Here is a 26,172-nt window from a genome sequence, read left to right on the forward strand (position 1 = left end):
ATTCTTGCCTCCACAAAGCGAATAGCCTAGGGACCTTCTCGGGAGCATCCCTGGCCCTGTGCCTCCCCCTTCTCTCCCCAAAAGGGCTTAGAGGAGCGGGGGGGGGGGCACCCCAAACCGCCGCCGGGGCCTCGGCAGGGCACGGGGCTGGGTTGCCCGAAGGCGAGAGCGGCGTCGGAGAGCCGTCCGAGGGCCGGCCGCCCCCCTGCCCACCCCGCGGGCGGGCAGAGCCCCCTCCTCCTCCTCCTTCTTCTTCTTCTTCTTCCTCCTCCTCTTCTTCTTCTTCTTCTTCCTCCTCTTCTTCTTCTTCCTCTTCTTCTTCTTCTTCTTCCTCCTCCTCCTCCTCCTCCTCCTCGCCTCCGCCCCCTCCTCCGCGGCCGGACCGGGGCCCTTCACGTGTCCCGCCGCCGATTGGCCGCCGGCCGATAGGATCTCCGCGGCCCCGCGTTAAGGCGGGGGAGCGCGCGGCGCCGGGCGCAGAGCGCCTCCCTTCCTGCCCGGTAACCCCGCTCCGCTACCGCCCAGCCGAGCCGAGCCGAGCCGAGCCGAGCCGAGCCGCGCCGCTTCTCCGCCGGGTGGCCATGGAGTACACGCCGCCCCCCAAGCCGCAGCTCTCCTCCCGGGCCAACGCCTTCTCCATCGCCGCCCTGATGTCGAGCGGCAGCTCCAAGGACAAGGAGTCCCCCGAGAGCACCATCAAGCCGCTGGGTGAGTTGGGGATGGGGGTGACCGCCGGTGTCGGTGGAGGGCGGAGGGCTCACCCTCCTCCGAGCTCCGGCAGCCGGGTCAGGCAGCGGCGGGTTCCTCCCCTTGCCCACAGGTTTCCCCTGCAGAAGGAAAAAAAAAAAAAAAACCCAAACCAAAAATACCCCAAAACCGCACGGCGAAAACCAGTTAACTCTCCTCGTTACCCACCGTCGTTTTCAGGCGAGGCTGTTTATGACTTAAACCATTTTCTAAATTCCTCCGGCTTAAATGACGCCGTTTATTTATCCAGCTTCGCCATTCGTAGCATAACCTCACACCCTAAGCTAGTTACGTTTCTCTTCGCTGGTGTGAAATGAACCTCTCCGGTGTTTCTTGCAAATCACCTACATTTTTGAAGTCAAATAAGAGAATCTTATTCTGGCTTACCAGGAGTAGTAAAACTTGTACGTAGACCTAAAAATCCCTTGGCTCCACAGCTACTCGATGTAGGCTCATATAGACTGTTTCACTCGACACCGACCGAGGGGATTTTTGTAGTAATTCCTCGCGATTTTCGGGTAAGCGATTTCGCTTCTATTCAGTCGCCTCGATTCAGGTTCGCGAAGACTTTTTAAAAAAACCTCTTCCCCCGCCCAATTTCTGCGGCTTGTGGTCCTTGCATGTACCCAAGAGTTCTCGGAGAACTAAAATAATTAATAATAATAATAATAATAATAATAATAATGTATTCAGCTTTCAGGGCGCCGATGAACAACGTTATATTCAAGCGTATAAGAATCTAGAAAAGGCAGCGCTCTCAGCGTCTGCTCCATCAAATCAACTGACTCGATAGATTTCACATAGTCCAGGGATTGATTGTAAACTTTATTTTTCAGTCTAGACGATAACGTAGGCCGGGAATGTTGCACTATTCCGGTTTGACACATTTACACGGTCTTATGTTAAACGCAGCTAGTTTTCTTCTTCTTTTCTTTTTCTGAAAACGCTCGTTCGATTAATTTAACTTTTTCTTTTTTCTTTTTTCCCCAACTCATTCCCCCCACGCCGTTCAATTAGAAATCGAAGGGAAACGACTGCCTGTAACTCGGCTTTTATTAACCAGAGATGTGGGCGCAATCTTTCTCCGCAGGGGCAGGGCGCGCTCGCCCACCCCCCGTTCGCTGGCGCCGGGCGGCGGATCCATCGCCGCATCCCGGTATCGTAGCGCGGGGCCGGGGCAGAGCCCCCCCCCCCGCCCTCCCCGCAGCCCTGCTCCCTCCCGTCTTCCGGCTGAAACTCCCAGACAAGCCGCTGAAGCCCCCAAAGCCTCCCGAGGTTTGCGGGGAGCGGGGGTTGGCGGGTAACGGGGAAGCGCCGGCGGCAGCTACTGCACCCGCGCAAGTTTGGGTGGCCGCCGGCAGCTTCCCCCGGAGCCTGCTTCTCCAACGGAGTGTGTTCGGCCTCAGCAAACCAGCTGGGAGAGAGGGCAGAGCCGGCTTTGCGGGCGGGTGAACCCGCACCCGCCGCGGAATTACTTATTAGGAACTCCCGTCCCCGCGGAGGAAGCACGGAGCCTGCGCGGCCGCGCTCGGGCTCCTTCTGCGTTACGCTCTCTGCCAGCGGCGAGATTTAGGAGCAGCCGCCCGTTGTCCCCCCAGCGTGAGCCCGGCCCTCCTCAGCTCCCCCCGCCCCGGAGCCGAGCGCTCCCGTTGCAATGAGAAATAGTGACCTTTCCATGGAAGACCCTCGGTTAACGGGGGGGTGGGGGGCAGCGCGTGGGGTCCGCCTTGCCCCTCCGCGCCCCGCGGAGCGGAGGAACAGCCGGGCGACGATGCGGCCAGGGCCGCGCTGCTCCCCGCCAGCCCCCCTCCGGGCATCTCTCCCCGGGGAGAGGGGCCGCTCCGGGCTCATCTGCCAGAATCACCACCCTCGCCCTCAAATGATGAGCTGACGCCTAAGAAAGAGCGCGGGTCTGCGGGTGTGCTGGGTCGGGGGGGGGGGGGGGGGCAGCTGAACGACAAATACACATCCTCCCCCCCTTTTTTTTTGTTTGGAAAATATTTTTTCTCGTCCTGGCTGAATCCCCTCTCTCTTTTTTTTCCCTAAAAAAAAACCCCAAAAACCAACCAAATCCCAAACCAACCAACCAAATCCTGCAGAGCAATTCGTTGAGAAATCCTCTTGCGCCCAGCCTTTGAGTGACTTATCCAGCCTGGACCCTCACGGGGATTTTAGCACCAGCCCTTCGTCCCTGTGCACCGAGCCCCTCATCCCCACCACCCCCATCATCCCCAGCGAGGAGATGGCCAAAATTTCCTGCAGCCTGGAGACCAAAGAGCTCTGGGACAAGTTTCACGAACTGGGTACCGAGATGATCATCACCAAATCCGGGAGGTAAGGCTTGCTTTCTAGAAGTGGGTTTGGAGGGGGAAGGGGGGGTGGGGGGGTGGGAAAAAAAGGCAAAACACACAAAACCCCCACAGTTTTTATTTTGGGAGAGCAGCGCGGATGGCCTAAGGGGAAGAGGAGGAGGATGAAGCCCCTTAATTGCCGCCGCGGTGGTCAGCAGCCCCTCTGCGGGTGCTGCGCGGTGCGCGGAGGCGAGCGGGGGGCAGAGGGAGAAGCGGCCGGCTCAAATCAACCCGGAGGCGGGGAGGGGGGGTGTCCCAGCAGCTGGGTAGAAATAGAGTTTCCCTAATAATTTGGTCCGTAGCTAAAAGCTGCTTTGCGCGGTGCGGTGATTTTTGCGGGACTGGGTGGGTACAGACAGAGGGAAATAGGGCGGTCGTGGGGAAATCATTCAGTCAGGGCTCGGTTCGGTTTGGTTTTCTTTTCTCTCAGTTGCAAAAATGTGCAAAAGAATCCCAGGCTTTCTCGTCGCCTCACACCATGTCGTTTCTTCAGTAAGGCTTTTGGGGTTTGGGCAGTCCGGAGGAGCCCAGTGTCTTGTCGGGTTTTGTAATCCCCAAAGTTACTTGTTATTAATGTAGTTCCCTGCCTATTTTTTTTTTTTAATTAACGAGCTCTACCAGCAAGTGCTATAAAAAAATTATTTTGAAAAGTACGTATAAAATCTACAATCCGGAGTTCAAAATTTTAAACTGTTTAAAGTTAGTTATTTCTGGTCTACGGCAAAACCTTACATTTTAAAGTTGTGTTTTGTCAAAATTTAAGTGAAGAAAGGAAAGTTTACGTTTGAAAATCCCCTCAGAAATATCCTGAGCAGGCTTAAAAGAACATGCATCTAAAATATGTGAGAATATTAACAGAAATAACTTCTGCAATATTTCCCTAACACTTCTACGGATCCCATTAAAAAAATCCACATTTCTAAGGATTTATGTACCTTAGGTATGACTATTTTCTGAAATCGTAGCGTCCTTTTAACTAACAGCCAAAAAGCACATTTCTCCTTTACTCTTTCACTTTTACCATTTTTGCTTTTTTTGCTTCCAAAAAATCGTTCTGAATTCAAGCTGCAATTTCTGTCTGTATGAGAGAGATACACAGGATTTAACTTCTGTCATGCTAAAGCAGAACCAATAGATGCTTTGATTTATTTTTTTTTCAGGTAGTTTAAATTAAATTCTTACTTTTAGCAGCTTTTCAGAAGCTCTCTTATTTCTGTTCTCCATCCATGTATTTGTTTTCTGATTTGCCTTTATTTCAGGAGAATGTTTCCTACGATCAGGGTTTCCTTCTCCGGAGTGGATCCTGAAGCCAAGTACATTGTGTTAATGGATATAGTTCCTGTGGACAATAAAAGATATAGATACGCCTACCACAGGTCTTCCTGGTTAGTGGCTGGAAAAGCTGACCCTCCACTCCCTGCAAGGTATGTAGATTTTACTGCTGGTCTTTCTTTTACTTACTTTACTTTTTTTTCTTTTTCTTTTTTTCCTTCAAGAAATACCTGCTATTAATCTTTCCATACTGTTTGCAAACAGTGTTCTGAGACTTTGCGTCCATGCTCAACAAAGTTGTTTGCAAAACTCTGATTAATTTCTGTGATGCAGAATCGGCCCTCAAACCTCTGCTTGAGGCTTGATTTATACTGAATGTTCCAAGCATGCAGGATTTGGCTAAATGCCCTTTTATATATATTTTTATATATATATATATATATGTATGTATTTTAAATGTAGTTTGCCTCAATTCAGGTAAGAAAGCTTAAAAAAAAAATAAATTGATTTTTCTTTTGGGTTTGCCCCCCACCCCCAGCATTTGACCTCATAATTTAAAGCAATCCAAGCACCACCAGCCAAGTCCAAGTAGAAATACTACATTACAGTTCAGTGCTGTTTATGCTTGAACTGATAATATTTCTTGATAACATATCCAGCATTTGCTAACGGATAATTTTATCCTTGCTTTTAGTCACCTCTTAGACAGCAGGCAAAGTATGGATCAGTTCTACAGCACAGAGATTTATTTTTTTCTGTTAAGAAATCATGACATTTTCCGAGACATTAGGAAAAAATCAAGTGAATCTAAATCTGTCCGCCCCCCCCCCCCCCGCCTTTCAATACAGAAACAAAATGCTGTAGAAAACTAATTTCTAAAATCATTCTGTTAATGTCATTAATGACAGACTCCTTGCTGCATTGGGAAACTGAGGCTGCAGCACTAGGCTGTATGGTAGGAGGGCACTTCAGCAGAGACCCACACTTCACTGTATTCAGCCCGGCACTTCAGTACATACTTAAGTCCCCAAGTCCAGTTAAGACTGAAGCACATGTCGAACGACTTTGCTGAGTCAGAGCCAGAGATATGGAAATAACATGAATGCCTCTCTGGCTTCAAAGAAACTTTTCGTGGAGGGCTCCGCACAGGCACACAGATCCGCTCCAGGTGGCTCAGCCTGGGGTTAAGAACTTGCTTATTACAGGGACAGAAATTAGAAGTGAAATGCAAGAAATGGAAGCACATTTTTGTGTGTGTGTGAGTATAGGGACCGAATCCTGCACGCTTTCCTCATATAAACAGTTCCACTGAAAGCTTGCTGACTGCTGATCTCTGGAAGGCGGCTCAGGGAAGTAAACAAACAAAAAGTGCATGCAGAGAAGCTGTGATTAAAGACAGCAACCTAGGAGTTATGTTGGCTTTGTTTTCATGGCCAAAAACTCCTTCTTGCAATGTGGTGGTTAACGTCTGAGGGCTTCATTTGACGTATTGTAATGGGCACTGATCAAAACCCAAAGAAAAACATGGATCCTGCTCCAAAGGAGTCAGCATCAAAAGAAGAAATAAGGGAAGGACAGAAATAGTTTTAAGGCAGGGTTCTCCCCTTCTTATTTTTCTGTTCGAGTGCCTTTTGGAATACCTTTAAACAGATTGCTAATTCACACTGGCATAGACTAGTTCAGTGAAGAAATACATGAATATAAGGCAAGAGATTGATCCTTGGAATAATTAGCAACTGCCCTACCGAGTGTTTTAGAGCTGGGGCCAAACCTTCATGGAGTTTATTATCATCATACTGTGGTAGCTCTTTAAGGTCCCCATCAGATCAGTGCCCTTCTGCACAAATGTATATCTGTGCTGTTTCATTTTCGGGATGTTTTCAGGATGTTTTGCCCCTGTGTGTAAATGTATACCTTTCATGTTTTGTTTTCAGGATGCTTAACCAAAAGACCATTGATCATAGCACAGGCACAGATTACTTTTTCTTTGTATGAAGGGGACTTACAAATACATTTATGCACTTTCTCCTTTTTATGCTCCTGTTTGGTGAGAAAAAGGATGTCAAGAGGTTCAGCGTGCCGACATTTGCATTACTATTGCTTTTTCTGAAGCATTAATGCATCTTTTGAGGTGGGATACCTCAGTCTTGCTCAAACAGATTAAAAGTAGTACTCCTCCCGTCTTGAAACGGGTTTGATCCTGCTCCGGTAACAGGAGCCCTTAATGAAGTTACAATTTCTTGTCCTCCAAACACACTGTTTTAGCTCTCCTTACTTGAGGAGTGTCAGTGAGGGGCATATGTGCACTTAGCATCTGGACGCTGGTACCAAGGTGCTGACCCCCCACGCACATCACTGCCTGCATCTGCATAGGCACGACGGCATCAGGGGAATTACTCAGGAGTCATCTTGTGCATGGGTGTAAGACTTTGCAGGATCGAACCCGTTAAATGTTTTGCTCTTTCCATTATAAAAATAACTTTCAACTATAAGACAGCTTTTTTTTTTTTTTTTTTTTCAAAATTAGTAAGTATTCTGTGATTCTGTTTGAAAGATTAGCCCTTCAGGGAACTTTCTATAAAAACCAGTTTTATCCCTGTCTTCCTACTGTCAATGTTTAAGACAAGTTTATGTTGCAACAAACACTTAAATAAAAATACTTTTCAGAGAGTCTTTTGTAAATCTTCTAAAGTGCTATCTGGGGAGAGAATTCCTATGGGAAATTTTATGTTTGTTCTTCCAAATATCTAAGACTGTGTGAACCATCAGTTTAATAAGTTTCAGCATGTACCTTTATTTGCTCTTCTACCTTTTTCACCTGCTTTCTTTCGTTCAAAAGTCTGTCTTTTTTAAAAAAATTTTTTTTTTTTTTTACTGTATTTGGCTACAATCATTTGTTTAGTGAAGTTAGTTTTTACGTGCTTACAGAGAACTCTAGGTAGGAAACATTTAAAAGGTATAGTTTGCAAATTATTCAAGACATTAAGGTAATTAAAAGCAGCATGCACAGGGCTTGTAGGACCAGACCAACTGTTAAACTAAATAGAAGGAGAGCGGTGTCGCATTCCAAAATATACCAGAAGGAAGCAGTACCCAAACCTCACATATATCATGAAACACTATATACTGTGGAGGAAATTCACATCCAAATATGGCTCCTAAAGCCTTTGTGAATTGAAGCGAGCAGCTCCTGGTGTCTGGCCGGCCATGGGCAGCAGAACCCCTGGCAAACTGCTGGGGGAGCCTTGTGTGCTGTGCTGGAATGTGCACATTTATTTCTCTAACCCGTTTGCTCGCAATCTTCTTGATGACTTCTGCTTCAGAGGTCTATATGTCTAGTTTTCAACCTTCTTCTCCGAGGTGTACAAGCTCAGGCCATAGGAGAAGTGTGCGGATAAGTGTAGTTCACCAGGTGGGACCACGTGTTTCAGTGGGATCGACAGCGCGTAGCAAATCAGTAAAGAAAAGCAGGGTCTATTAATACATTTATGTAACTGATATTCAGGTGCCCATCCTTCAGTGACTTTCCCGTTAGCACTCCGCTGACATCCAGGCACTTCGCAGTTTGAGAACCGTGCCAAGCATTAACCACCTACGGTGTAAAACGATTGTGCTCAGCTTTTAGACACATGAAGATCTTTACTCATTCCCCAGCACACATTTGAAATAGTTCAGCTTTTTGGTCCCAATTAGCCAAACCTTGCTCAGCCTGACACTCTGTGATCACAGTAAACGTTATTAGCTATCCAGACATTCAAAATTAGGAGTGGGGCTCAAAAAAAAATAATATCACAAGACTAGCTGAAAGCTTGCAGGACGTGTTTAGGACTCTTTGTTTTGCCTTCTCTAATTCAGGGCTCTAAAGATTGAGATTTTCACAGCTTTTTATAGGAAGGCAAAGTTAATTTTCATGAGAAGTAAAATTCTTTTGACATAACAGGATTCCAGGTCTTGGGTTTTCAGATACATCATAATTTTTCATGAGCCTTGCAGTGCAATCAGCAGAGTCGATAGCAGTGAGGATGCATGTATGCTAGGAATATTTTATTGTGACAGGAGCCCTGGCTCAGCATCCCTCCCATGGACATAGCTATACCAGCCAAGCTGTGCTTTGGATCAATGTAAGGAAAACATCCTCCACATCTGAAGCAAGCTGTGCTGGTAAAACTTTAGTTTCACTGTGTCTTGGGGATTATGCTGGCAAAACTGAAGAGTGCAGGATCAAATCTCCTTCCTCTTTGAGCAACAGAGCTGTGCTCCCCAGAGTCTCTAGTACAGGCATTCCTTGATTAGGGATCAGCATAGTCTATCAAAGTGTTACGCCCCATCATTCAGTGTTTTTTCCATTCTCCTCTTGCCTAACCAAAACCGGAGCTCAACAACAACAACAAATGTTTATCTTTCTAACCCAGCATCTCAGCACTGCCCCACCCACCTAATGGAAGAAATCCATCTGTGTGGCCAAAGACATCGCCCAAAATGAGAGCCAGGCCCTCAGCAAGTGATAACCAACACTGGCAAAAGCAGAACAGGTCTGGTTTTCACTAGCTGAAGGTCTAGTTCAGCTCTTAATTCACTATCACAAAAGAACGTTTGAGTTAGTTAAATCATTTTCAGCAATACATTATTCCTATAAAATCACTGTTTTTAAATAGCCTGGCACTTGTAATTAGTCTGGTCATAATGTATATATCATTGTATCTACATGTCTTCTGTGCTTCCTTTTCTTCTGCTTAATTTCCCAAGTGGTGGGTTGTTAATTACAGAGCTGCAATTAATTTTTCACGTCAGACCACTGTGCTGGACTGCAGCCTTCAACCTCTTATAAACAGATGTCACCGCAGCTAACGTGTGATTGAGTGCAGGTTAAAATCATTATCACAGCTTAATGTTACATATAAAGAAAAATGCATTTTTATCTACATTCCCCCATTATCTCTCTAATGACACCATGTTTTTTCTCTCGGAGCTGTAGTCATTGTTATTTTAAGTGCTTGTTAGTACAGCTGGGGGCAAAGACATGATCAATTTTTCATTTGGGAAAAGACACAACAGTGAATGTTAGTTAGGTCTCCATTTTAGATAACTAGATAAAATAATAGGTATGGTTAGAGAGCAATCTAGCACTCTGACATAGGATTCTTCATTACGTCCCTGTGAATTAAACAACTCATCTGCTTTACTGTCTTTCATTAATGGTCATATTTCAGGTGTTCATTACTTTGGGGGAGCTTGTGTCTTGTTTGAGTAGCAGATCTGTATTACCCTAAGCTCTCAGGAAATCCATGCCTGTGAAACCACCGCATACCCCAAAAGCAAGATATTACGGGCTTTTTAATTGTATACGGATGTGGTGCCCATGCGCAAGCCGAGAGGTGAGATTTTTTTTATGAGTAGGCCTTTTCCCTGTTTTTTTTAGGTTGTATGTGCACCCTGACTCCCCATTCACGGGAGAGCAACTGCTGAAGCAGATGGTGTCCTTCGAAAAAGTCAAACTCACCAACAACGAGCTGGATCAGCATGGCCACGTGAGTAGCTCTCCTGGTGGGAAAGGGTAAAGGAATCGCTCACTTGTGCCATAGGGCTAAGCTTGCGGGCGAGAGGCTGCGATAGGGAAAGTCTGCCATGGACCCCACGTTACACCTTTCTTGGCTGGCCCTTCGTACCGGAGTGGAGGAAGATGCTATGTGAAGCTTTAACGTGTTGGGTTCTAATCTCTGCTGACAAGAAATGAGTGACTTCAGAAATGAGGTTTTTTCACTTTTCATAACATAGAGCCCAGGTCAACACAAGCGTTCAAATTATGCTCCTATGGCCATCAGAGGCAGCACATCCATTGGGGAGAGAAGTTCAGGGCGGAGTGGAGCATCAAAGTATGGGAGGGAAGGGAAGGAGGGGAGCTTTTTGTCATGCTTCTGCCCACATTTTGCTGTGACATGGCAGTGTACACTCTGCCACGTGCACTGTTTAGCAAGCTCACATGCTTTTCCATGTGTGCTTGGAAGCTCCCTCTCATTACAGGCAACCTCTTGGGGTTGGGTCCTTCAATAGGGGCTCTTTTACTCCCAGACTCAATGCAGCATGGGCACAGAGTCAGCAGAAAATACTGGTGCGACACCAAAACAAAGGCTGTTGAATTATAAAAATAAGTGTGCTTCAGCTGCCCTTGAAATAATTGTAGGCTATCTGCAAGTTAAGGTGCCACAGGGTGGGCTTGGGCCTCTAAAGGAAACAGGTCCCCGCCCTAATCAGTACCAGTTTGTTGTCACAAGCCCTGCGGCTGGAAGCTGGTAAATAGGACGCAGAGCTGCTGGCCATGGGCTCCCACTGTGCTCCATCAGTGGGGGCAACCCCTTTAGCTACATGACTGTCTAATGGTAGGTGGTAAGAAAAAGTGTTGTCTGTCCTGTGCCCTCCCCCAAAAGTGGCCGTAAAGTGCAGGAATGGCTTGGTAGTGCCTCCAGATTGGAAAGGAAGAGCTAAAAGCATTGTCTCTGGGCTTGGTGATTCTCCAAGGGAAGGATGAAGGAGCAAGGGGATGGATCTGAAAGGGCTGTTGGCTGAGAACGGGGCAGTTAAGAAGAGTGAGTGTAAAGGCAGTGTTAGTAAACGAGGTGTCAGGAAGAGAAGAGTGATTTTGAACGCTGAAGCACATGTAGGCGTAACTAACCTGTAAAGCTGAACAATTGTGGCATACACGGTGTCAGAAATCCCTCCCCTAGTGTGGCATTTATTGCCTGTTCGGACTGTGTGAGACAGTGGCCGTTTGTCTGACCTGTGTTCTCTGCAAATGCTTCTCATCCGCAAGAGAATTTTTACTCATTTCAAGACCTAAGAATTGAACCACAGCCATGATCATTCAAAATACATCCCAGAAACAACAACAAAAGTAGTTTAAAAAAACAGAAAACGAAAGAAAGCCCAGATAGATGCCTCTGTGTTGTTCTTTGTAAAGATCTGTCTGTGGGTATATTTTTCTTGAATCTGGTTCCCACCGTTGTTCCTCTCCTGACTAGCGGAGAATGTCTTCTTTTTTTTCCTTCTCTCTTTTATTTCATAATGTGTAGAAGGGCAAAGCTGAAGATTTGTGGGCTCTATCACTGAGTGATGATAGAGCAGTATATGTGAGCATTTAAAAAGAAGCATTTTTCATCATAACAGGGGCCATGTGTGCCTCTAATAAAGGGCTCGCAGCAGTATATTGCAAACTAGTTAGGAGCAGTGCAGTTCCCAGAAGCCCAGACAAGTATAAAAATGAAGTAGGTCTGAGAAGCTGTCGGGAACAGAGACATGTGACAGAGCAAGAAGACGTAATTGTCTCAAATACAGGCAGTGGGAGAAAATGATCTGTAGCGTTTGAGATACAGCCTCCCAATTAACTTTCCATGAAGCAGCAGAGGTGGATCCCATTCTGTACGTGAAGGCTTTGGACAGCCGAAGTCGATGGAAAGTTTTGCATGTTCAGTTAAGAATAAACCCCGAAGGCTTGATCCCGTGTTGAGATTTGCATGGCAGGTGTTTACGCCTTCGCGGAGCACTCACTTTTTTAATATTTTGTGGGGTTTTATGTTCCAAATTAGGGTGTCAGGTTTTATGTGCTGCCTTATTGAAGCTATGTAAGTACCATCATTGGGTGCTCAGTAGAATTAAGAAAGAAACTCATTCTCTGGAGCCTTTAAGGAGGACTCACTGTGCCATGGTCAACAGCATTTCTGAGCTCTTGTGTACTAAGAGAAGGGGAGAATCGAAATGCTTCCTGCAACCTCTCCCTTCAGTTTGAAAGAGCCCTTCCTCACTGAAAAAAAAAAGTTTTTAATTGACCTGCTAAAATCTCAATTGTGTTTGATAAGGCATGCTGGTTCCCAAGGAAGTTTTAATGATCTAAAAGATGCCTTTAAGTACTAGTTATAGGTAGAGAAGCTGGATCCAACCTGATTCCAGTTTGTTCTAGTTGCTTGCTTTCTCCATCCTCCAGAAGACACTTTTGGTTGTTAAGGTAATTGTGGTATTTTATTTGTAGGGTGGTTCATTTCCTGAAAAGGAATCTGAAGAGAAGAGAGGCATTTGTTTGTGCTAGCATTTGTTTGTTTTCTCTTATTCTGAGACTTTTGGAGTTGGCAAGCATCTCTGCTTGTGTATCTTCAACAGCGTGCATAACCCCATAGCTATGTACATATTCTCCCCCAGCATCAGGCAGAAGTCTTATCTCTGTGTGCATGACATACGGCTTGCTGCATGGAAACACTTTCAGATCTCCTTACCAGAGGAAGGAAATGGCTCCCGTCTCTGGATTTTTACAGCTGAGCAAGTAATTCCCATTTTTCTGGTCATGGAACATTTATGAACATGATTTTTTTTCCAGATTTCACACAGACTGCTTCTTTTAGGAATTTCGGTTGCATTTAGTTGGGGTGGCGTAATTTCTGGTTTATGGTGAGGTGAACCATGACTGTATACATTATCGTAATTGCTTTTCTGGCATTTATGACAGCAAAACTCAAACACATGAAAGTTTGCAAAAGCAAACACAAAGGTGTGAATGTGGCCAACAAGTAACTGTGAAAGCAGGGGTTTCAGAACAGCCACAAGGAGTTATGCCCAGGGGGTTTATTTAAAGTCAACCTGGCAGAAGTTAGGAACCTCCCTGCTTTTAGAAAGCAAACTTTGCCTGGTAACACTCTTCTTCGGTGAATATGGAAGCCGCATTCACAGCATAGTTCCTGAATTCAAAGCCACCTCAAGGGTTTTGCAGCTGGCATCCAGATTGCCTCTGGTGACCAGTCTGTAGCCAGTGGGAGCCAGATGCCTACAAACCTGCCTGACCTTACAGCAAACAGGATCCCATAAGGACGGATCCTGGTCATCTCCCCTGCTGCAGGCTGTCAGCACGAAGGATGGCTGGGGGCCTGTGACCACGCTGCACTGCTGGTAAGCATGTGCCAGGGGGCTACTGTAAGTATATGCGCAGCTGATGTTTCTCTTGGGGCACACCGGCACGAGTATCGCAGAGCTGGCATCAGGGATTTTCTGATAGCTGCACCACGCAGGTGGGGGACTGCTTGGACTCTGAGACCACTCTCAAGGGCTACTTCGGGAGATGCACCCTGTGTATGTAACTCCTTTAGGCTGTTTCAATGGTCCTAATTTAAGAAGTTGCATGGATATTAAGGGGTACCTTTGTGCAGTATCCTGCAGACTTTAGTATCAGCCAGTACTGCAACGTTGGCAGCCTGTGTGGGGATGCAGATAGAGCACTACATACACACACCCACACGAAAAGGAAATAGTGGCCTTAACCTTGGCCTTGGGTCTTTTGTGGCCTCCTGACTACATTCAGTACTTGTTTTGCAGCTGAATGACCCGACTTGCCTCTGGTGGGAATGTGTAGGGTAGAGCATCGTGGCAGGGGAAGTCATCCATGTGCACTTCTGGTTTCAGGAAACTTTCATAAAGGACTATGCGGTCTTGTTTGAGAAATTGAGTTTCTTTATTACAAATTGCATTCATAGAGGAGTGAAAGGAAAGGGCATGTGTGGGAGCTGCTCTGTCACGGCTTTTTCCTCCTCCCGCTTGGCTGCTGCTCAGATGTAATGCCTTGGTGTGGATATTGCGGCCATGAAAGGTAACGGGAAGCGCTGAGCTCTGTGGGCCAACCCTTCAGTAAGCTCATCACCATCTGCACACTGTCCTTTAAAATGTCTTTTCCAGCTGCTCAGAGCAGCCCAAGTGACTAGGATGGTAGGACAAAATTTTACAAAGAGAGGGAAAAGTGCTAAGGATGTTAAAGGCAAGGTCAATGGCCGTTGTGTGTGTGCGCACATAAAATGGTGAAGTGATTTGAGAAAGGACATGAGCTAGTAAAAGCAGACATGCAACATTTTCAGGACGATGGTTCCCCATCACTGTAATGACTTTCTTGTTGCTGTGTGCCCCCCACAAAGTCACAGTGCGAGTCTTAGCAATGTTTGGACCTGAAGGAGCAGCGAAGAAAATGCTGATGGAAATTTTAGCCATGACAAAGCTGTCTCTAAGCTCTCCACTCCAATGCGATGTGCAACCTTTCTCATTGACTGAGTTAGCATGAAACGCTGCACCACTTCTGCTGTGTTTCAGCTGAAGTTAACGCTTCCTGAGGAATGCACATTAGCTATTCCAGATGTACAGAGCTGACTGTAACGTCGTTATGGCCCCTGCAAAATAGAACCACCCACACCATTGCCAATTTCGTCTTGTGACTGTGATTATATCCAAAACAAGGACTGGTGCAAGCCGAGCTCTGTATTTAATTCTTATATTGTAATACTGTGGTTAGAGACAGCCAAACAAGCCTCCAGCCAGTGGTAACCGAAGCAAATGGGACTCTTGGTTTGACTCCAGTGAACGTTGAAATTGGTTACTTGGTACATTAGGTTTAGACTTGTTTGGGGAGCTTGCAAACAATTATTAAGGAGGATAAAATAGCAAACCCTGGTTAACTGGGGGTTCTGTACTGGTTTCCCTCCTTGCCCTAATTTTCGGTAGTCTGTGGTGAAGAGCATCTACAAAGTAGTTTGCTTTAAAGGTTTGCCACAGTAGAAGGATCTGGGGAGTTTTGTTTTTGGTCAGCTGGTTTGTGATGCCAGTGGTGGTGGTTTTTTGGTTGGGTTTTATTTTTTTCTGTTTTTTTTGAGGGGTTCCTGGCTGTTTTCATTCTGCACCTGTACATTTTTGCAAGTGTGGATTCTTGGTCATGAGCTTTCAAGTGTTACATATTTACATTTGCAGCTGACACCTGCAAACTGGGGCACATGCTAGCAATAACAAATTCTTATGTAAAACACCTTACCTGCAGGAACAGGTATTTATGCTTCAAAAAGCATGTGCTCAACAGTTGTGTAGGAGGGAGAGGAAACTAGCTCCTGGGATGCCTGCTTTTCCACCTTCATTGTCTGGAACTGCCTGAAGGAGCTGGAGAGTTTGCTCTGAAAATCAGCCCCTGGCTAGTTAGCTTTCAGATGTCTCCTCTGCAGTGTTAATTAGATCTTTCCCCCCCTACCGTTTTATAGCCTTCGAGGGTCCTGTTAACCTCCCTCTCAGGACAGTGCCTTGTCACTCTTTCTTGCAGATCATTTTGAACTCCATGCACAAGTACCAGCCAAGGGTCCACATTATTAAGAAGAAGGATCACACAGCTTCTTTGCTAAATCTGAAATCGGAAGAGTTCAGGACGTTTATCTTTCCAGAGACAGTTTTTACCGCTGTTACCGCCTACCAGAATCAACTGGTGAGTACAGTTGCTAATTTCCATCGATTGAACTAAATTCCACCCTGCTGAAAACTTTCTTTTCCTCAATCTAAACCAGGAAACTTTTTGATATAACCTACCTTTCCATGCCAATGTCTGTAGTGACCATGCCCAATCTAATCCATATTCAGGAGTAATTCTTGTGTATATGGATAGTACTACTAACTTCAAAGAGCCATAAGGATTATGCATGGGAGTAAAGATGGCATGAAAGAGGCTTTCATTTGTCTTCCCTTCTGTCTATACAAAGCTGTTTGCATATTGCCATTCAGTGCTTTTCTAATTATAGCTCATTAAGGAGCTGTTCGTTCTTGCCGTGATCTTTCACTCCACAAGCTGTTAGCTGAGAGATACTCTGGTTTGCACATGATGATTTCATAGGCTTAAAAAGTTGACTAATTAAGCTGTAAGGCTCAAACGTAAGGGAAATCACTCAGAGATAAGCTTTTCAGAGGCTGCCCAGATTACATCCAGATGTTCGAATTTCAATTTGCATGCCAGTGAATAATATATACAAAATGGAGGAAATCATAACAATGGATTGCTAATGAGTAATTTTAGGAAGTATATAAACAATCGGAGAGCAGAGGCTCTGCTTGACCGCGGATAGGGCTTTAATATTTAAGTCAGTGGAAATACGTTGTTGGCTTCAGTGCGATTCAGAGTGTGCTTTAAGGGCTTAATGACTATGGTGCTTAAAAAAAATACCTCTTTCCCTCTCTAATTCCCCCAAGTTAAGAAAAATACAAGTACTGTCCAAACAGGTGGGCAGGCAGCATCACAGAGTTAATGTACCTGCTGGATTATTTAAAGAAGTCTGCATTTGTTAATATGAAGCAAAGGTAACTAATTTCTAAATGCTGTGAATAAAATGAAACTACTGCATAGGTGGCCAAGGAAGCTGTGAAGATAATACTGGTAGTATTATGCCAGTCCTTATGACAGACCCCACATCCCACTTTAGGGCTTTAATATCAGAATGTATGGATTTGAAACTCGGGTTTGTATCTCTGAATGCTGTAGAAAATACATTCAGTACCTGGCACTCTCAAGAATATAATGTTCGGACAGGTGGTTAGATTTTTCCATGTAACTTTCTGTAGAAACCAGCAAAATAGTAACAGGCACAAAACCAGCTAAACCTGGAATTTATTTCTGTAAGATGGATTTGTGTTTACCGATGATACTTACACCAGAGATGTTTCTAAACTAACCTTCCCAAAGCACATACATTGAGTCCTGGAAAATTTCTCAATGGAACATCTCCGGAACCCCTAGAGGTTGATGCTGTCATTTTATTTATGACTAATGAAAATGGAGCCTTTTTTCATTTTTGCCATTTCTTTCGGAACTGTTTTAAGGAGGGATTGATTACATTTCTGGAGGTTATTAGATAAAAGCTAAATACATTACACTTTCAACAAACTATCTCATAATTTAAGATTTAAAGGGCATGCATTTATTCAAACAGTCAAACCACTGCCACAGAGTTGAATTGTAGGTCAGGTTTCATTTTAAGATGCTTTCTAGCAGATGTTCTCTGATTGTTTGTAAGACAGTCTCTCAGGAAAAATATGGCCATAAATGATTGTGAGTCTCATCTGGCTTCGGTGGATAAAAAAAGTTTCTCTTGTGATGTCATACCAGATCTTTAATATTAGGAAAATGGAAGTTTGATTGGTGAAAATATGCTCAAGAGATTAATAGACATCCTTATTATTCTGCAGTGCAGTTGGCTCGGTGTGTTGGTGATCTAAGTCAGTGGAACTAGTTAGAGCTTGTCTTTTTTCAAGGTAGTTTTCAGCATGCTGCCATAAAAATGCTCACTGTACATAAGGCACTAACCTGCCACTCTTTCTAACACCACTGTGAGTCAAGGGCTTACAGATACCTTGGGAGTAGAATGAGACTGTAACTACCTTGCGGAGCTGTTGCAAGGTCCTGTGACAAGGCTAGCGTTCAGGCTAGTTTCCACCAGTTCTACCTGTGTGAGGAGACAGCCTCAAACCCTCAGCCAGCACTGCGGTCCCACGCTGTTTGACTAGCCCACAGGAAGAACCAGTGAGTTGCAGCACCTCCTGCGTAGTGCCTCAGAGCAAGGACCTTCCCCAGAGAGGTCTTCCCCTTCCCTGTATGGACCCAAAATGCCGGGCAGGGAAGGCAGCAGCCCCAGGGTGCAGCGAGTTTCTCAAGAGTGGCAAAGCAGGTGGGTGGCAGTGACAGGAGCAGCCGCTCAGCACATTGTTCATATACTGCAGACCAGTATTAAACACTCGGGTTTTGTCTTTGTAAGCCTGTCCCTCCCTCTCTGTGTTTCCCTCCCAGAAGACCTCTTCCTCAGAATGAAAAGTTGTGTTCAGTTGTCCTCTTTTAATTTTGGAGGAGAAGCCACCCCATTTTGAAATATCTTTGTTTGATGAGAGCATTTGATTGTTTGAGGATTTGGAAAAGATCCCTTTTCTTTCTGAGTCTCGAGGGCCAGCTATTACAAATGAGATTGAGGCCTCTTCAATACAGGCTTTTTTTGAGGAAAGCCAGGCTGACGTAGCCGCTCAGTATGAAACACTGAGAGCTGTTGATTTTCGTGGGCTTCAGCTAGAGTTGGTGGCATTCACTGTCTTGCAGGACAGGTCCTGTGTTGTCCCTTGTCAAGCTCTAACTCCCACTTACAGTTTTATTTTTAATCCTTGGAAGAAGTATGGCTGGAAAATCTGAATGTTACAATGATGTCTCAGGTTTTATTCACCAAATCTCATTTGGTTGGACAGCTAGAAAATTTCACAAGGGCAATGGTATATTTTCTTCCTGCTCCCAAAAAAACACAGTGGAAGCCACCACCTATGCCTGAAAAGTTTCACTGCAAAGTTAAGGGGAGCCCTGATCAGCAGGTTACTCTGGCAGAATGGAAATGCTGACAGGATGCACTGGGCAGGTTTGTAGCTGCATTTGAAGAAGGGAGGAGAGTTTTGGTTCCAAGATCTCTGGTTTTCCAGGACTGTGATGGTTTTAATGGGGTTGCTCCTTTTACTCAGGCTCTGTCACTTTAAATCTGAGTTCTCCCCATATTTTTCCTCCCTCCTTCCCTTCCTCAGCCTCTTTCCATGGAAAAACAGTTAAACTGCCCCTATGTGATGGCTGGTAGGTCTGGCTGAGAACATTTGCATCCCAGTAAAAAAAAAAAAAAAAAAAAAAAGTGGGGCTGAACTGAAGCACTCTTCAGGTCTGCAGGCAGTGGCTCCTAGTTTGTGCTCATATTAGGTGATGTGCAGCTCCACTTAGGAGGCTCAGATGTTAGCAGGGTGCTGTGCGTTGCTCGTGGAAAAGACAACCTGATTCATGCTGTTAAAGTATTTGGAAGCAGTAATGCTGTACATGGGTGGGTTCCTCCTGCTTTGGGTGACATGAAGGCTGAGCCCACGGTGCCCTTCAGTCTTTGCATTGCCATATGTGTATTACACCCTGGTTTGTCTCACCAGCTTTGCAGCATCTCAAGAGTAGCACACACGCACACAAGGAGCATGGATAAAATTAGCAGTGAAGTCAGGACGATGGATTGGTTAACACTTTGTATGCTGCAATACCTTAACACTATATTCATGTTGCATTGCTCCTTCTGTGTTTCCAGATAACCAAGTTGAAAATTGACAGCAACCCTTTTGCTAAAGGATTCCGGGACTCTTCCAGACTCACTGATATCGAGAGGTAATGGGGACTTTCTGTTTACTTTCCATGCAGATAAGATAAAGAGAAGAGAGTTTGTAGGAAAAGCATCCTTTCAACTCTTGAGAAGCTGTGCATTTTAACGTTATCTTGTTGCATATAGTAAGCCTCCTCCACCTCCTTTAAAAATACTTATAAACTTTATGAAGAAAGAGCTGTTTTGAGTTTTGACATCTGTTCCAGTTGGGGCTGATATATTCATCTTCCTGAGGGGGCTTCTTAAAGTGGGGAGAGGGTTGGTTTTACAACTTCAGAATGAAAAGCTTTTTTCTTATCATGCCATTTAATCCTATTGAGGGCTGTGAATTGGGTCAATGGGAAACAAGGGCAGTGGTCCTGTGAAAAACATTATAGCTCCCCACTGCTCCACACAGTGGAAAAGAGAGGAGGGGAGCTTCCCAAAATATACTTCAGCAGTCCCAGACACTGAAGTCAGCAATTATTGCCATCAGGATGAATCCCATAACTCCCTCTGACGACAAAGATGCCATTTTTGTTTCACCAAAATTGTACTGCAGGCTGCATCAGGGGAAAACTTTATCTGGAAACTGTTGAGTTTTGTGTGTGTACAGCTCATTATAAGCAACTGCTGCCATAGGGACAGAAGCATTAACCCGCAGTTGAGTAGGAAATAAACTTCAATCTCTTGGTAGCTCTCCAGCGCGTCACATTTTTATGATATCGTGTCAAATAGTTTGGCAAATGAAGCAAATTAAGCTGCCTGGATCCTTTAGGCTGGAAGAGAACTCGATGGAGATGGATATAGCACATCCAAATTTTCCTATGAGCACACAATCATGAAAGAAAGTTTGGAGAGGCCAAAACCCTCCAAGCTCCTGTGTGGGGATATCCAGATGTATCTGTGAATCATCTTTCACGGGTGCATATAGGGGACAAACCGCTCAATGAAGTCATGTCCATACAGCTAGAGAAAGCCTTTACAGCATTTCAAAAGTACATCAATCTAAGCAGGTCCATGGATGGGAAACAGTGGTATATTTTATACCTTACTAGTGACTGGATCATTAGTGATCCTTTGAGTGACTGGGTAAAAGAACAGTAATTTGGGGACAGCAAGCTTGTGGACTGCAGTGCACACTTGCAAAGTTGTTAAAAATTGCTTCCTAAGTGAAAGCCTTCATTGAAAATGGAAAAAAAAACCACAAAGCAGATTTAATTAAAGTAGCATAACCTGCTGTATTGACAGACTGACAGAATGACAGAAGTCATTCAGGCTGCAAACTGATAATTCATACACTTTATATCCTGTTCTCTATTTTTTTTGGTGTTGAACTGAATGGCCAAATTGACAGACAGGTAAACAACATCCAAAGCTCAGGTTTGTATGCAATAAATAGTCCAGAAAGGACCTGTAGGAAGAGAAGAGACTTTGATTTTCACCTTTCAGTTTCCATGTTTTACAGACAGGCAACATCTAATGACACAGCTTTGCAAGGGCTGAGAGAGTCTGAATAGATAAGCTGGGAGAAAAACTTAGTTACCTCGGTGCAGATGAACTGACTATTGTGGTGCTGGATATGAAGGGAATTTTTCCAGAGGACATCTTATTATAACAGCACATGGCATGGAGTCAGAAATGCTGACCATAAACCGCAGTGCCCTTTTGTTTATTGATAAGTGTAAGAACAGAGCCTGAGACAGGCAGCCTAGCCTAGGCATGAACATTGCCATGAAAGATAAGGTAGCCAAATGTGAAACTTAAAATAAATACAAGAAACAGAAGGTGAAAAGTATTGAAAAGACATTAAAACTCTGGATTTGAGAGTCCAGGTTTGGTTAAGGACTTATTTTGACTTAGATTGGAAAGCTTAGCCCTGATTAGGGAACAATGGTATTTAAAAAAACCAAAATCTGCTGCACAACACATCAAGTACTGAGATAGTAAGAGTGTGACACACAAGAGGGCTGGTAAGAGGCTGTTTGAGAATTTCCTAAGTTATCTGATATGGTCCAGAAATACCAAGGGTTTTATTCAGTTCCAGCATAACATATTCAATGAGAATGTCATTCTCTAAGTGCCCACTGGTTCTATAGATTTCATTTTAGCACCAGCAAAATTGCTTAAAGAAATCTGATATAAAGCAAAAGAAATAGCAAAGTGAGATACGACAACAGGAAGAATTTCTTGCTTGGTGTCCATCACGACAAGCATTACAACAGGTAGGTGATACATTAAATTGTACAGCATGACTCTTGCTCAGTCTAGTTGGAAACTTAGTTAAGATCCCTGTCTGAGAAAAATATTTATTTGCCAGGGAAAAGACTACGCAGGCCAAATGCATGTTTGCACAGCTCTTGAAAATTGAATAGGTATCTAGAAGCTGTGAAAAATACCTTCCATGCACTGCTTCCTAAGCAGGCCTGCATGCAGCACATGCATGAATGATCTGCAGTGCTGTGCGGTGATCCTAATGGTCTCCTGTAAAAAATCCTGTGATGTTAGGGCCAAGAGAGCACTCATTTATCGCGAGTTCCAGCTTTTCTGAATGACCTAAGTAGTGTGAAAGTGTACAGAGCTTTGTATTTCATTTCCAGGTATTTAAGCTTGCTTTTTCCTAAACAGCCTTCGGGGAGGGAAACAAATCAGATCAATTGATCTTTAGAGACCTAAAGAAATTAAATTAGTCTGGAGTCAGTTACTGCACTAAACCATCCAGTAATTGGATTGCTCCTTGTAACTGATTGAAAACAGCCTCTATCTGTAACAATATAGGGAGCTTTTCTTTATAGTAGATCTGAGAGAAAAACACATCTTTTTATGACATGATGACAGAAATTGCACTTTTTTAATCTAATTGAATATGATTTTATAAATATGTGACTTTAATGATTTCAGGCTTCCCATTCTAGATTTACGATCCTTATGTAGGAAATTCAAGCTGCAAATGCCTTTAGGATTAAATCTGTTTGTGTTATATGTGATGGAGTTAAAATAATATATGTAAAGGTAGCGAAATGTGCAAAATGGTGGGAGGTAGGCAACAGCAAAGCTATTGAAGTGCCTGTATTTTGTTTTATTCCTGTCTAAATACCTTACAACGGTTTTCTTGTACTCATAGCTGTATACACAAAGCTTTTAACTACTAAAAAAATCTTTGGTAAGTTTGGTATACATCGAATTTTCAGTAGGATGTGAGATGCCTTCCACAATCAACTCTTTCCATACATTACTTGTGGTAATCTATTTATGGCAATGGGGCAGACTTTTTCTGGGGCTACTGTGATTTAGGTAAGTTGCTGATTCAGCTTTTGATCTTTTTACGTGGTATTTACATTTCCTCTATTATAAAAAGGCTCCCACAGTGGTTGAGATTGAAAAACTGAACATTTAGCAGCAATTGTCAGAATGTGGAGCTTAACGTACTGTGGAGTTGACTGTGGGATGCATAATGCAGTAATGTGGATGAGCATGACCTTTTTTAATGGTAACCTTCATGAAAAAGACTAATGCAGGTTTTATAATGAGCAATTCACTCTGTGGAGGTAGGCTTTAAGGGAATATCTTTATGCTTCCCCTTAAGAAAAAACTGCCAGAGCCATAAAGGATGCAAAATCAGAACCCAACAGATTACTTTTTTTATCCTGAGCCTGAATTTATCTTTTGAGTTGTTGTAAAGTATTAGTCTTCTAAAAATACGTAAATAAATAAAACCATCACAATTAAATATCATGCAAACAATCCAGTGAAAAAAGGTGATTGTTTCAAAAGTGTGAGTCCACAGAACTACTGAATTGTAAAATAATCATCAAACAAGAATCGACAGATCATAATCATGATCTGAACATTGCTTGTCTGTTCGATCCAGTATGTGATAGGCAAGTTCAGGGTGTGGACTTGTAACTATTAAAGAGAACTAAGCAAGTATACCCATCTGCAAAGTCCAATAATGCTTCTGAGAGGTAGATACATACTTCAAGAGGTAATATGGAAAAGTACAGCTGCACACCCAAGTAATTTTTAGGCAGAGAAAGGAAGGATTGGGGGATGGGAGAAGTAAGAGAACTGCATCCCAGCATCCCAGCTGGATTTGCATGGTAATCAGATTCTGAATTTTCCCCTGAGGAACTTCATGTCTGAGATGTGGAAATACATTGTACTGGCTGACAAGGTTGTAAGTGAAATGGATGCTAATGCCCGGATATGGGCACTGCCCTGTTGAAGTAGCAGTCAAAGCCATGGGCTTAATGACGTGCTGTCCGCAGCAGTCCTCTCTTCCATCCCTTCCCCGGTCACCCCACAGAGCTGCCTTCCTCCCTATCCCCACTGCTTACTGCTGGTCTAGAAGAACTTCCCTGACTCTCGAAAGCCCCCTACCAACAGGCAGAAATATATACTCTCTACGACCTACTCCTGTGTCCATGGTTAAGTAGAGCTTTGTCATAGTGCTCCAACAAGTCAAACTCCCCAGCTGATCCTTTATCCTCAGCTAGTTCTCAGTCCGCGTATGTCAGCAACCAGCCATGGGAGATCATCTCCGATGTTTAGGTTGGGAGAAGTGAAGTCCTGAATTTAGGGAGAAACACCGGGGACACTGGTGCCTAAATGCCTGGTATCTGGTGCCATCCCAGATGTGCTGAGGTTACTCCAGCCTCCAGCTGCTACTCCAGAGGGGTAGATGGATTGTCTGTATTTTCTGCATCATCCCTTCCAGACCACTGCAGATGGCTTGGATGTCTTAGGACATGTAGAAAGCACTACCTGCCTACATTTAGACACCTGAAGCAATCCCTTCAAATCTGGTTCGTCTGCCTCTGCTTACTGTTAGCCAGGCAACTGTTCCTTTTCGCCAGCAGAAAGCCCTCCATGCTGGCTGAAACCTTTTCAGTTCCCAAGCTTTTAAGTACTCACACCCTGGCTCATTTTCCACTTAGGTATTATGTTATCTATCTTTTTACTTGTGCAAAAGGGTATAAAAATGTTTTATTTTGCTAGTGTTTTCCACTCACCTCGTGCAGGTGTAGTGCGTGCATAAGGGGAATGGATGATGTCAGATCAGACCCACAGTTTCCACCCGCAAGGAAGTTTTCCAGTGACTTTCCAGTACAGTTTCACGGTACTGCTCTGTCCTCACCTCTCATCCTCTGCCTGGCAGTCAGAAAGAAATGGTTGCAGTCACTGGGTGAAGTGGAGCTCTGTGGGGTTGGCTACATTAAGAGTTAAGTGTGTCACTATAGTTGGTGAAAAAAGATACAGAGAAAGAGCTTTGATATAACATTTGCAAGTGTGTGCTTTTTTCCAAGTCAGAGAAGAGAAATGTAATTTTATCTTTTTTTTTTTTTCATTCCCTGTATAAAGATAGCTGTTTTTCTTATTTTTATTTGCAGTTGAGAGGAGTGGAGTGGGTATATTTAATAACTTCATGCTCCTTCTTCGTAAGTGTCATTACTCTTCCCATGTCATGGCTTCAGCCAGGCTATGTCACCTCCATGCATATTAAAGGTCTTGCAGAATGGCCATCAGGGTGCCAGTAAACACCACTTTGGAGACACACTTGTTCTTTCTTCTGCAATCATCAAAACTTAGTTTTTCAGAATTTAATTCTTGTTTCCCTTCTTTCTTAAAATCATATGTATTCTCGGAGTATTGCATCCATCCAACACTTGCCCAGTAGTTTTGACTTTGTGTGAAAGTGTTTGGTGGCTCTGTATTAGCTTTTGGGCCAAGTTAAACTTCAGCTCACATGAGCCAATGTAGTCTGATGGGCCCTGGTTCTTCCCTGGTTGGAAGTGGTTCAGTTTTAATCTAAGTGATGGAATGGAGCTACTTTGTTCTGGTCAAGGATTTGGTTCGTACTGTGTCAGAGCTGAATTAAGTTCCTATGGTCAGCCTGTAATATTCATCTATCAGTATAAGAGCAACTGTATGTAGCAAATTAATATGTCTGTATGTTTATGCATGTGTAAAATAGCAACTAAAAGCCACAGGAACATGAAGGCTAAGTCATATCTGAACGGTGGTTCTGACAGTGTTTATTGTTCACTCTTAGCTGCTGTTATGGAAATATATTTGTTCCTCCTGCTGTGTTGGGTTTGTTGTTGTTGTTGTTTGGATTTGGTTTTTTTTGTTGTTTTGGGTTTTTTTACAGACTTGTTTTTAGCACTTGCGTCTTGGACAAATTAGTCATCTTTTCCCTTAAAAAAAAAAAGTTCTACTACACTGCAACTTCCGACAAGTTTATTTTTGTGCCTTCTCAGCCCATTTATTCCATCTGTCTTCACCTCACCTCACTTCTGATGTCTTCTGTTATCTGGGCTTTCTTCCAAACATACTAACTGGCAGCTACAAAAAAAGGAAACCTTTGAAATGCAGAACTAAAGAAGTCATTCAGGCTGCAAACTGATAATTCATACACTTTATATCCTGTTCTGTTTTTTTTTTTTTTGTGTTGAACTGAAAGGCCAACCAAACATAGTTGTCAGTTTTATTATTTTATTATTTTCCTTATGCTAATTTTTTTGTATTAACATTGCATTTGTCTTTTAAAGAAAAAGACAAAAAACGTAAGAAAAAACCAAACCTCATGCCACCAGGAATAGGGTGCTGATTCTGAGGATAACCTTACCTTTTTTCTCAACTAGCACTTGGATAGTAAGGGGAAAAAGAGAAAGCACTTAACAGGTTGCTCAACTCCACTCTGAAGTTTGTGCCTCTTGCAGCCATTCCTGAGACAGTAACTTCTGCAGAAGATAATGAGTTCAGAGCGCCCGGCTCTGCCAGCTGTTCTTTCTCACTGCAGTCTGGCTTTTGCACGTTGCCTTCAAAGGAGGTTGAATCTG

At 43.9% G+C, this 26,172-nt stretch overlaps 1 protein-coding gene across 2 annotated transcripts in view; it reads left to right on the top strand.

The window, feature by feature from the left end:
* The first annotated feature begins 491 nt into the window (after positions 1–491).
* The window catches only part of TBX20 (T-box transcription factor 20), a 40,364-nt gene continuing 14,683 nt past the window's right edge, over positions 492–26,172 (top strand). For both annotated transcript variants that reach the window (XM_075056953.1, XM_075056960.1), the window contains exons 1-6: positions 492–708; positions 2,847–3,081; positions 4,358–4,522; positions 9,790–9,898; positions 15,475–15,633; positions 19,280–19,356. In XM_075056953.1, coding sequence (XP_074913054.1) covers positions 582–708; positions 2,847–3,081; positions 4,358–4,522; positions 9,790–9,898; positions 15,475–15,633; positions 19,280–19,356 — 872 coding nt within the window. In that variant the 5' untranslated portion in view covers positions 492–581. The remainder of the gene's footprint in view (positions 709–2,846; positions 3,082–4,357; positions 4,523–9,789; positions 9,899–15,474; positions 15,634–19,279; positions 19,357–26,172) is intronic.

The sequence above is a fragment of the Buteo buteo genome, chromosome 2 (assembly GCF_964188355.1).
Source record: "Buteo buteo chromosome 2, bButBut1.hap1.1, whole genome shotgun sequence".
Taxonomy (NCBI): Eukaryota; Metazoa; Chordata; class Aves; order Accipitriformes; family Accipitridae; genus Buteo; species Buteo buteo.